The 12,655-nt window shown below is 38.6% G+C and overlaps 2 protein-coding genes across 5 annotated transcripts in view; both read left to right on the top strand.

Moving 5' to 3' along the window:
- LOC122327734 (CUGBP Elav-like family member 5) overlaps positions 1-12,655 on the top strand; it is a 1,183,696-nt gene that overhangs the window by 185,148 nt on the left and 985,893 nt on the right. The gene's annotated exons all lie outside the window — the stretch shown is intronic.
- Positions 600-12,655, top strand: part of tle5 (TLE family member 5, transcriptional modulator) — a 24,860-nt gene continuing 12,804 nt past the window's right edge. The window contains exons 1-2 of one of the 2 annotated variants that reach the window (XM_043223336.1): positions 600-1,022; positions 12,048-12,136. In XM_043223336.1, the coding sequence (XP_043079271.1) occupies positions 996-1,022; positions 12,048-12,136 (116 nt within the window). In that variant the 5' untranslated portion in view covers positions 600-995. The remainder of the gene's footprint in view (positions 1,023-12,047; positions 12,137-12,655) is intronic. The other variant, XM_043223335.1, reaches the window with a different exon arrangement.

Here is a 12,655-nt window from a genome sequence, read left to right as displayed (position 1 = left end):
GATGCTATATTTAATGTTGAGGTTTAATTTGAACATGAAGTAGATATTAAAAAAAAATATTTTATCGAGCAGGACAATCAATCTTTTGTATAGATGCTAATATTGTTTACATTTCTTATTTGGATGTTTGAATATATAATTTGATAGCTTATTTGTATGTATGTGTATATTATATATATATATATATATATATACAAATAAGCTATGAATGAGCCGTTGGTGTCGTTTTTTGTGCTTGAATATTAAAAATATGTATGTACATTAAAACATGAAATAAAATTGTAGATATTAAAATTGCAATTAAACAATATATACAAATACATTATTAATATATAAATAGGTAAATATATATATATATCTGTGTGTGTGTGTGTGTGTGTGTGTGTGTGTACCTATATAATACGTATATTTCAAATAAAAAATATTTGACACCTTTAAATTGTACAAAAATTAATACATAAAAATATATTTTAAAAAACGTAAATAACAGAATTAATATACACACACGCGAAAAACGATGAGTAATTATTAGTGTAATTATAATGCATATAATATATTACTGAAAAATTGCATGCATGCATACAGAGAAAAAAACAGCAGCAGCAGCCATCAGCTCCCAAACTCCACTTCATCTCTTGCACAGCCACTCGATTTCCTCCAACCAGGGAGGAGAGAGACGCCAGCCCTCATCTGCGCTCATTCCCAACGTGGAAAAGGGACGGGAAAGACGCCGCGATCAACCCGACAGATTCCAGCAAACCACCCCGCGGGATCGTGATTTCTCCGTGCCGAATGCGTGTTAAAGAGCGCGCTCGGTGCGGCACACATCAGGCTGCTTTATTGCCATAGCAGCGGCGCGAGCTGCCTGTAGCTGTGCGGGAGCCTCGGCTAGCGACGGAACAAAGAAAACACACGCAAATATAACCGTCTGCCGAGCGAACCGCTTCCCCGTCGTTTGAGGAGGAGAAGGCAAGACCCCGAAGACCAAAACTGACATGATGTTTCCACAATCCAGGCACTCGGTGAGTGTGAATCGAGCGGTTTTGCTGGCGCTCTGTTGATGTTGTTAGCCGCTTTGAGCTTAGCATAGGCAGGAGAGGCGTCCGTGCAAGTGCGTGTGTGCTCAAACTTATCGCGCAGATCAAATATTCATTATTCGTTTAATCGCACCGGCCTTTGGTGTTTCCGAACGGCACGTTTTTTTAACCTTAAAATCCGCCGATGTGCGATTTGGCAGGACGACGTAGATGTTGTCGCGCGCCTGTGACATTTAACAGTTGTGTATTAATATATGCAACTTCAGCCTCAAAACCCAATCGGTCTCCTGCTAGCTTCGTGTTTGTTTATAACTCTGTAGTTGGCGGCGAGGCGTGAAAAGATGAGATTTAAGTGCTAAATACGTGTTTGTGTTGACACCTTAATATTTTCTAATGAACTCTGGTCTTTTTTCTTTCCAATGGGGTGCCACAATTGATGTAAACTAACACTGCAATCAGACTTTTTGAAGAACGCAGGCTGATTGCTCTTCTTCTTCTTCTTTTTTTTTTTTTTTGCTGTTGTTGTAAGAACAGCAAGACTTTTGCCAAAAACCCAAGGTGTAAATCTGTAATGACATGCATTTGCATTGTGCAAGATGTTTTTCCCCCGCAGCGAATCAGAGGTGTGTGTTGCGCACTGCCTTGATCTTTTAGCCAAAGTGGAGAGAGTCACTGCTTAAGAACTCATCCGTGGATTGAGCTGCACGCTTCTCCATCGGCCCGGCTAACGCTGTGAGTGATTTAAAAGTGGCTTTGTGGTGTTCCTGGACCGGTTTGAACGCAATAACTCGTCACGTGTCAAGTTTTTTTTGCAGGCTGTTGCTGATTAATGAGCTAATATGGCAGATGTTTTGATCAGGCGTTCTTGATTTTGAAGGAGTGTGGCCTCCTTGTGAAATCGACACGAACGGAAACTCTAAAACGCCATGTTTTGGAGCCAGACTGGGTGTTATGGATGTTACGGATGATGTTACGCGAGCAGAAATGGAGGCTGGCGTTTGATTGGCTTGCGAGAGGTGGACTTGGTGATGTCATTCAGAAACGAAAACCGTTTGAGGCGTGCAGCGGTTTAATTTTTTATTTGTATTATTTTTATTCTGATTAACTTGCGGCGATTAATCATGCACAGTTACTCCAGGAACATGCGGGTCAATGATGTGACGGATTTATTTTTTGTTCAATTATTATTGTTTTTTTTTTTTATGCTATTCGTTCCTGCCATGACTTCAATACATCGGTTTTAAAATTAATCTTTATTTCTTTAAAGCGGGGGTCTCTCTCTCTCTTTTTTTTTTTTTTTTTTTGCACAAATTATCATGATCGGGCGTAATATTACACTAAATAAAAAAATAAAAAAAAAACTGATCAAATTATCAAATTTTACTTGATAATTTAAATGTAAGGTAGTTTAAATATCCATGAAAATATTTCGTTTAAAATGGTATTTTAAAAAAATGATTTTAGTCATTAAGAGTACATTTTAAAGAACTTTTCACTCATTATAACCTAATTTTTTTTTTTTTTTTTTTAAATTGTGGACGCTCTTGTATCTGTGTCTTCACTCTAAACCAAGAGGTAATAAATGGGCTTAATTTTGACGTCTCTTTTACTCGAACGCCTGAAACCCTTTACGTCAGGCCGAATGTTGGGCAAAAAATCCTATCCAGCTACACACAAACCAAATTTTTCAGGTGTTTTAGCTGAGGTAGTGCACTGAGCGACTCCTTTTCTGTCTGATAATGAATGGCCGACGGGGAGCATGTGAAAATGTGAGGCCGGTTGTAGTTTTTTTTTTTTTTTCTTGCGCCCCGGCACTGTGACTCCATAGCAACGACTTCTCACCAGACTTGACACAGAAAGTGTTTACTCTGACCAGCCTGAACGCCTCCTGACTTGAATTGTCCAGCTCGGTGCAGCCTTTTGATTCCTGCAAGCCTGCCCGACCGCTCTTTTTTTTTTTTTTTTTTTCTCCCAAGGTCAACAATGTTGGTGAAATTTTCGAACCCGTGCTCTCCCTAATTGGAGCACCAAGACCTCTGCGCGCAAAGTAAAAATCGGGGATTGTGGATTTAACCCCTCGAGCCCCAGGGCGATATTTTTGTGTAACGTTGCGTTAACGTTACCTGAAACCGTATCTGACTTCTTTGTTGCGACCGATGACGTTTAATAGCGTTTTGTCCTCCATTTTGTTCGTCGAATCCAGATCCAGACGAGTGATGTCATAATGGTGGGGATTTGTGAATTGGAGTGCGCCATTGATTGTGGCTTTTCAAGGAGTCGCTTCTGAAAGCCATTGTTGCGGTAATGGCTGGAAAGAGAAGCGAGAGTTGGCACAGAAACGTACAAGCACTAATGTGTGTGTGTGTGTGTGTGTGTGTGTGTGTTTGCTTTCGACCTGATGTTTTGGGTGGGGCGTTCGGGGCAGATTTATTAAGTCTGCTCGAGTGAGCAGGACAGACCTCCGTCTTTCCCTCCCCAAATCCCTCAACGCGGCGGATAATCCCTGTTGTCCCACATCTTGCTCATTAAATAAACTCTGTTTCTTACGCGCACACACATACGCGTACGTGCATGAGGAAAGGCCCACTTCGTCGTTTATCCCCTGCACGCTCATGCATGCGTGACGGAAAACTTATTGCAAACTAGCTTTTTTTTCATGCTAAGATAAAAAATGGATTTTAAAAAAGGACTTTGCAAGCTTGTATAGTTGGAAAATATATGTATATAAATTTATAGTTGCCCTGTAGCGTTTGCTGATTTAGTCTTTTTTTAAGTTCCTATATAACTTATTCTTATCTTTATAACTTGTATTATAAACTATATGTACTATATGGTAAATTTTATTAACATTTTATATATATATATACATACACACACACACACCCACATGCATGCTTAAGACAGATATTAATATAATTATAATATAAAAAATAATCAATAAAAAAAATGTGCACACACAGTCGTAAATATTTCTTAATTATGTACATATGTCAATTTATATATATACACCTATTATGTAAACATTTTTGATTTGGTTGCGATTTAATCACGATTTGGCAGCACTATTTTTTATCTAATATACTTAAGAATTTTATATATTTAACTTTTAACTTCTCAATTACTATAATTATGTGTGTGTATATTTTTGCGTACAAGTAGAGCTAATACATAAAACGCACGATATCTTCGAATTCATAACCGTGTGATTATTGTTTTAACTGTGTCTCTGTGGAAATGCCAATGCAATGTAAAAATTTGAGTATTTAAACAGAAATAGGTCTACTGTAATCACGCGTGTTTGTGATTCTTGATCACTAATAACCTTTGATTAATAAGATTGTGGCAAATAGCTCATAAATGGCCGTTCGTTTCTGCAGGTTTGAATGGTAACGCGCGCTCTCCCAAAAGGATGTCTTGGTTGTTGATGGCGCAAACCGCTCATTAGCATCACAAATGCCTCTCGACACCTTTGTGGGCCGAGAAAGCGTGCGTGGAGAGCGGAAGAAAAAAAAACATGCGCATAGGTGATACCAATTCCTTTATTTCCCCGTATTTCTTTTTCTTTCTTTTTTTTACATTAAATGATAAATTCAGGCCTTTTCAAAAGAGCCGCTGACAATACACCATTCCACCCCGAATAAGCTCGGGCCGTACCGTGGTGAAAGGACGAGGCGCGGATGGCTTAATTAGCTTGTCTGACTGTTTGTGTTCCTCCTGGCCTTTGGTGTGAAGGACGCGTGCTGGGATAATTGCGTCGCAGGATTATTTTTACTAGCGCAGGTTTTTTGCCAGTTGCTCGTGGCTTAGAGGCTTTGTATGTTGCACACATGTTTGCGCGTGCGTGTGTGTGTGTGTGTGTGTGTGTGTGTGTGCTCCGAGACAGACGGGCTGCATCAGTATTCTCTGGCAGTGATGGACTTGCGCTGTGGGAAAGCTGCGCCCCAGAGTAAAGCAGCGGTCTGGAACAAAGCAGCCTGGTGGGGGACTGTTTAATGTGGCAGCACCTCGCTCAGACCTGCCTGTCGACAGACACGCCAGGCTAAAGAAGCCTTCCTGAATCGCTTCCGCCTCCACAAGCAAAGGCTATGATCGCCGCTCTTCGTACGCTTCTCACAGTGCCTTCAGTGCAACATTTTTCACACGCTCACTCTGGCTTTTTTAGTGTCATTGAGATGCATGTAAACGCGTTTATACGGCTGTTACTTCAGTTGTAGCTATTCGAAGCTAAAAGAGAAAATAAGGTTAATAAAAGATTTGATTTCGGGTAATGAAACCGTATTTTATGGTTTAAGACGAACTTCTAAAATTATAATAGCCCCCGGTGCTAACGAATTCACGCGCTTGTTGGTTATGTAAGGTTTGTAGCATTTTATTAAATGGAGTAGAATATCAGTTTTTACCTGAATGGCAAAAAAAATTATTTACAGTAATAGTGGCAGCAGGACCTTTGGTTGCAGATGCATGTTATTTACTTTAAATAAAAGTAGTAATTTTTATTAAATATTTAAAAGTAATCACAGAATGATGCAAAACTTATTATTATTATTTATTTATTTTTTGTCTTTTGAACTCAATGCAACAAAGGTGGTGCAGGAAACACACGCCCACAAAAAAAGAAATAATAAATTTCATTGATGTGCGTGACGAATGCACAGCTTGATCTCTGACGTCCTGTTTTTAGAGTCTGTTGCTTTTATTGAACCTCAAATCCTAACACAAACGATTTGACTAAAATGTAAACGATTAGAAAAAGGCTATTAATGGTGAGTGTTGTCCATATCTCAATGATTTGAGTGAATCTAACAACTGAATGTTGATGTCGTGTCTGATTCAGAAGTTGATTAAGTTTCTTTTTAAAGGCTGAGGGACGAGTCTGTGGTATTTGTCAAACCGTGCACAGATGCTCTCAAATGAATCATGAGTTGTATTTAAAGGTCCGACGTTGTACACCTTTTTGGAGTTTTATTTTAGTTCAAATCTCACCATCTCAATATGTTTTTACAGCTGCTCTCTCGGGAGCTCTGTCAAAAACGGGTAGATTTTGGCCTGTCTGATGTTCATGAGCCTCTCTTCTGATTGGCCTGTTTTTTTTCTGAGTGACGCACGACCAGGCCAATCAAACGTAACGATGACACAACTATGTCACAGCGCTAGCTGGATGCAAAACAAAGAAAGACAAAAAAATCTGGAATTTGGCTACTTAAGGAGATTAAAATATCATCATCTTGTGATGTTCGATGCCAGAATCAACATAATACAGCCTCAAAATAGAAATATGATTGTATAATCGATGCCGCTGCCAGACAAAAAAAACTACGACAGCTGAACAATCGTCAAAAATCCTTGAGTTTGCACACTTCTTATCAGGAAAAGTTTTAATAAAGTATTGTCTTTTGTTGTTTATGGACGCGTCTAAAGTTTTATTGAATGTCGCGACTACGTTGTTTATGAAATAATGTCTGTGTGCATGTGTTAAACAACAAACTGACGATTTATATATAATCATGTGAAATTGTATATGCGTTGTGTGATTAATTGTAGCTGAAATAATAATGTAGCTTGGGACCTTTTAACTCGCACGAGTGTTTCTATTCTTAAATGAAAATTGGGTAACTTTTATTTTACGGATACCCCTAGAATATTAGTCGTTTATTAGGGCTAAATAAGCCTTATTCTACATCCCTAATCCTACCCGGCCGCTAATTTAACAACCACCTTACTAATTAATATTAAGCAGCAAATTAAGACTTTATTGAGGGGAAAAGTCGTAGTTAATGGGTAAAAAGAGTTACCAAAAAATATTTTAATTTTAATTGTAATTTATTTATTTTTTTGTATTCATTTTCATTATAATAAAGCAGAAATGGCAAAACCTGAACTTAAAAATAAGTTGAGTATTAAATAAATAAAGCTTTAAATATAAAACCAATTCTAAGTACCGCAACAGCAAATAAATAAGACTGGCGCACAGCTGAATGTTAATCAACCAGCCTGGCCTTATTTTAGTTGAACTGTGAAACGTGAAGTCCATAAGTCTGCAGGGTTCTTTCCGAGGGGTCATTATTTGCGGGCAGTCGCTCGCCTCCCATGGCCGTGCCATTTGTTACAGGGTCGGGAGTAATCGGCTGTCTTCCGGAGTCTCTGACCCGTGCCGAGCTCTTTACCAACACGGCATCAATCACGATCGCTACTGTTCTGCCTGTAATCTCGCAATCACCTTGACCCGCCTGCTTTTAATTTTCAATCGCGAGCCTCTGTGCTGCACGCTTTCTTCTTGACTGACGTTCCCATCCCATGCTCTCCCAAACCCCCTCGCTTCCACTACCCCCTACCCGTTGTGTTGTGTACCCTTTATGCCGCGTGACAGCTATTTGTCTGTAATTTGACTGCCGCCGTCGGCCTTTCCAGCGAGAGGAAGCTTGCGTTTGGGAGCTCTCGGCGCCTGAAGTGATAAAAGGTGAATAATCCCCTTTCAAACGACCCGATGAGGACGGATTGGAGCAGGAAGTGGGATAACGCCATTTCTCTCGAAGTGAAAAGGGCTGCGGGTTCGCAATAACCGAGGCTGGGCGAAAAGATAATCATCAAAATCAACTTCCTGTCCCAAACACGATTAGCCACTGCTATTATTTTGCTGGGTGGCTTCCGGTTCACCAGCCCCCATGATGCTTCTGCCACTGAGAAGAAACACAATACTTTAAGTCTAACGTGGATTCAGGTTTTAAGTGAAGGTTTGTTAATGCATGTTCGAGTTGAATCAGGTTTTCAGTGGAACAGAATGTTTTGTTGGCTTTTCTTTTTTTCACTTGGTGTCATTTTCTCTTGATCCAGTTTTAAGGAAATTCAGCCCAGAAATCCGTTACAAATCTTTGTCAGACGCAAAACTCAAATGATGCTTGAGTTAATCGTTTTTATATATAAATATATATATATATTTATTTATTTTTTTTTTATTTATTTATTTTTTTTTCAGTGCTTTAAAAGTATGGCATTTACAAAGTAAAGTATTGTTGTTGTTGTTTTTTTTAAATTAACATCCATATCTACATGGCTGTATTGTAATCATGCATGTTATTAACTGTACCTGTGATTTCCCTTTGGTCCCATTCGGTCAAACTTTGAATAAAATCCTGGACCCCCGCGAATGAGACCAAATTGTCGGCGCGTTTGTTGAGAGCTAACTCAAAGCCAGTGCTTTACCATTATGCGTTTGTGTGCTAAATTGGTTAATGGAGCTTTTAATGCCAAAAAAATCATTTAAAGGTCTACCACCATCTGTAGAACCTTTACTCTGGAACCCTGCTCAATCAAATAATAGTAATAAGAAATAGAGGTTTCAGGCTGTTGTCCATTGCGCTGCGCATTTTAGCGAATCCATAATCGTCCATTGGGTATTCTGTTTGGATGCTGTGCGTAGTATACAGTATACAGCAGAAATAGAGTAATAGTATTTTATTCCAAACATAGCATCAGATACAGGAAGACCGGGGGTGAGGCTTTGCCGTGGTGATCCTAGTGCCTCTTGGTTTGCTGGCATTTGACCGAACCGCATTCACTGTAATTCAAGTGTAAAGACTCTTCTCCTCTTCAGATAACTACATCTGGGCTTTTGTATGTAATCCCTTGGAATGGGGGGGGGGGAAGGCAACATTAGAGTTGAAAGAATTTTCTAGAACATTTCTTTTTCTGTTAAACGCTGGGGTGGGAGGCACAACTGTAAATTACGGGAATGATGAATCCCATTTAGCCACAGAAGACTCACAATTTGCCCACCAGCGTATAAAGCCTTTTAATGGTTTAATTGCATCTCAAAGGAGAAGCGCACAGAAGCAGAGTCAAATTAGGGATTGTCCCATATTTTGGCTCTTGTGCTGCATGAGTGCGCCTGTGTGTGGTTTTCTTTTTTTTTTTTTTTTTTAAAGTGAATATGGGATTTGCTCTAAAGCCTAAAATCATTAGACTAAGCTTCACAACCTTGAAGGTTTCCTTCATTTTTATTAAGGCCGGTATAGCTTTGGCGATTAAAGATTTGGCCTGGTAACTGAAAGGTTGCGGGGGGTTTGAATCCTGTAAAGGGAACCTGTCGCTCAGTTGATGAGCAATGAGTCACTTTCAAAGAAAGACGGTTCAGTCAGCGGCTATTTTTGCAACGTTTCCGAGAAGCTTTTTCCGGAAATACCAGCACAGCTCATGTATTTGAATGGAAAACAGACCGAAATCTCCTGCGTGAGATGTTGTTTAATAACGTGTTTCAAATTGGCAGTACAATCTGACGGCAGTGATTCTTTAGCTCCAACAAATGCTAATGTTAATACACGTTATCATTCAGGTTTAAGGCGTTTGGTTTATTTACTACTGTAACTGACTGTTAACATGAAGGAGCTCTTTCAAAACTATCGTCAAAAATGCTCGAGTTGGCACACTTCTCAGCAGGAAAGGTTTAATAAAGTATGGGCGCATATAAAGTTTTATTGCGTCTCACGACTATGTCATTTATGAAATAGTTTACGAACCAACGATTTATATAGAATTGTGTGTAATTGCGTATGGATTGTGTGATTTTAATTGTAGCTGGAATAATAACGTAAAATTAAAACTATTATTAAAGACGGTAGAGATGTACGTATTTTGCTAAATATTTGCTAAAAATTCAATTTTGCTTCATTTTAATTTACTTATCTGGAAAATGAATAAATCGAAATACAAAACCACAAAGTCGTCGCGAGAAAAACCACCGTAATTAACCCCGTACTACTTAGTTACTGTTGCTATGTCCGACGTTGCTTCTGATATAAAACAAGATCTCCGCTTTAAAATGTTGCCCTTTTTTAAGAAATGAAACCGTAATGTATTCGTGGCATATATTAGCCATTCATGAGTGCACATATTAATGCCTTATTCTAGGTCCCTAATCCTACCCAACACCTGAACTTTAACCCGCTTACTAACTATTAATAAGCGGCAAATTACGGAGTTAATGTCTCTCCTGTCTGATTCGTTAGTCGGGCGAGATGGATTCAGCGTTATTATTGGTCAGATCGGCCGTCAATAAGCCATAAGCACTTGTTCATTCGCACAGCGTATGTAAATCCGTATTAACGGCGGTTTTAAAGCGCTCTCTCTGCGTTTAGCAAACGGCTAACGGTGTTCAGTGCTTGCTTAAACGCTCCAGATGACGTTACGGCGCAGCAAGCAGGTCAGCATGGCCGCCGTTGAAAGCAAGTATTGTGTGTGTGTACGTAACACCCCGTCACCGGACGCTCCACCAAGAGCCGTCAGCTCAGAAACATTCCCAATCGGCCCCGTTCCCCGGCATTCCCCAAGGAAACCGTATCTCCCGTAGCCACGCAGAGATGTGAGGGCCACTGTTAGCGGCGTCTGAAAAAGATCGACTGTTTGGGCACTAAGTGCTCGCTGTTGACACAAGCCTCTCTTTCATATGCAGCGGAGCACAGAGCGCTCGGGCTGAGTACACAGTTTGTGTTAAAGGTTGGTCCGCTCGTACAGAGAATTTCATCCGTTGAGCTCTCGCCCGCCGAGTGCCTCGGGATTTTTTGAAACGGAAAAAACGCAAACACTCGAAAGGAGTCAAGAACGGGTTGGCAATTTGGAAAATAACATGATGAATCAGATGCTCGATTGTTCAGAAGAGAACGGAGCACCCAATAAAAAAAAAAAACAAGTTCGGCATGCTGATGGATGACAAGTTTCCCAATTTGTGTGTTTGTTGTGTATCTCTTGTTATCTTTGCTTCGGTTTATTGACTATAGGATCAAATATGAAATCCTAATATGGTAGTAGTAGCATACCATATTGTTATTAATGCATTGTTATAGTATATTATATTATGGTGGTGATGATGATGATGATGAATGTTAATAGAAATGCCAGCAAAACAGTAATGACCAGTCAAATATACCGGCCAAAAATCTGAAGAACTGAATATATTTTGAATCTGGGAAAAAATAAATAATGATAGAAATTAATTTATTATTGTGTTTAGTTGTATTTATTTTTGGGGGAGATTTTGTTAACATTTAATTTAAGACTTTTTTTCAGCAAGTTGCCAGTAAATAAAAGTAAAAGTGAAATAAAAATAAACTACGTAGATTATTTAATTTTTTTGTTTCAAGATATAAAGCATTCAGCAGCAGAAATTGCTAAAAGTTTAAATAAACCAGAAATTGGAAAATGAAAATATTCAGCCTAATTCAAAATATTAATAAAAACTATTAGAAATTATAATATAAAAATAAATAAATAAATAAATATATATATATGGTGCATATCGTGGTCCATACCAAAACCTTATTTGTCTAATTTTATTTATTTGACTCAGAGAGTTCTTCTGAGTCATGTTTTCTGGGACTGATCAAAAAGCTTACTCAGAAATGCAGCTGTCAAAATGACCAAAATGCACATTTCCATTGTTCATTTTCAGTAGCCAAAATTAGAAAACACATTGGCAATAGCAAAGAGTGTTGTTTTTTTTTGTTTTTTTAGCATTACTAGAATTACACTGAAAGCTGGAAGGCCTGTATTCATCAAAATTCGAGTATGGCAGTTGCTTATTGGGAAAACCGCCAACGTATCACCAAGTCTAGGAAAAAATCCACCCTGAAAAGCTCAAAACAGTTCCAATAACATCTGCATTTTCCCTACAGGTGTGGCCCCCACACTAGGGAAATAAGCTCACCTGCGAGCGGAATACATGTAATTCAAAAACCTCGGGTGGTGTCGCGCTCCAGACATGACAGACGCCTTCTAAATTATGAGTTTTGAATGTCGCAGTAAGCCTTCGAGATTTCGTTCGCTTTTTATACAGTACACTTGAATTCACTCTTGATTACAAAATTCCCCGTGTTTAGAAAGCCGCATCTGTTTTGGCCGGATTTTCCTGGTCTTGGCATTGAAAGGCAGCGCTGCTCCGTCCCCTGGATGCCCAGCTGATGCTGCGACACGCGTTTTCTGAATAATGCAATTGACCGCCGTAAATTGCTTTCGTTCCAGGCTTCATCGCAGCAGCTGAAGTTCACGACGTCAGACTCGTGCGACCGCATCAAGGACGAGTTCCAGTTCCTTCAAGCACAATACCACAGGTACACGCGCACACATTTTTAGTACTTTTTAAAGCAGCAGTTCGCTTAAATGACAGTCTGTCACCATTTATTTACCCTCAGTGCTGTTTAATTGTGATTTGTTCATATCTGAAATAAGTTTTTGTCTACATAATGTGTGTATATTTACTATATGTATATAAATACACAGACATACAGTATATTTTAAACATTTATGTATTTGCATGTATATATTTTTATTCATATAAATTATATCGAAGCATATTTCATATAAAAATGTAAACCTTTTCTTAATTATACACGTGTGTATTTCTGTATACATAATAAATACACACACATCTTATTATATAACAAAAGCCTGTATTTTTGGATGCAATTAATAGTTTGACAGCACTAAGTATTATATCAAATTAGTTTTTTAATTTATTTTTTATATTTTCAGATTTAATTTTAATTGTAGTTTGTTTTACGAAATAAAAATACTTTTGTCAGATTTATTTACGTACATAAATAATGCATTTCAATTCAAAATTTAAGTTT

This window comes from Puntigrus tetrazona, chromosome 22 (assembly GCF_018831695.1).
Source record: "Puntigrus tetrazona isolate hp1 chromosome 22, ASM1883169v1, whole genome shotgun sequence".
Lineage (NCBI taxonomy): Eukaryota > Metazoa > Chordata > Actinopteri > Cypriniformes > Cyprinidae > Puntigrus > Puntigrus tetrazona.
The sequence above is the reverse complement of the archived record's forward strand: the minus strand, read 5'-3'. Positions and strand labels throughout refer to the sequence as shown.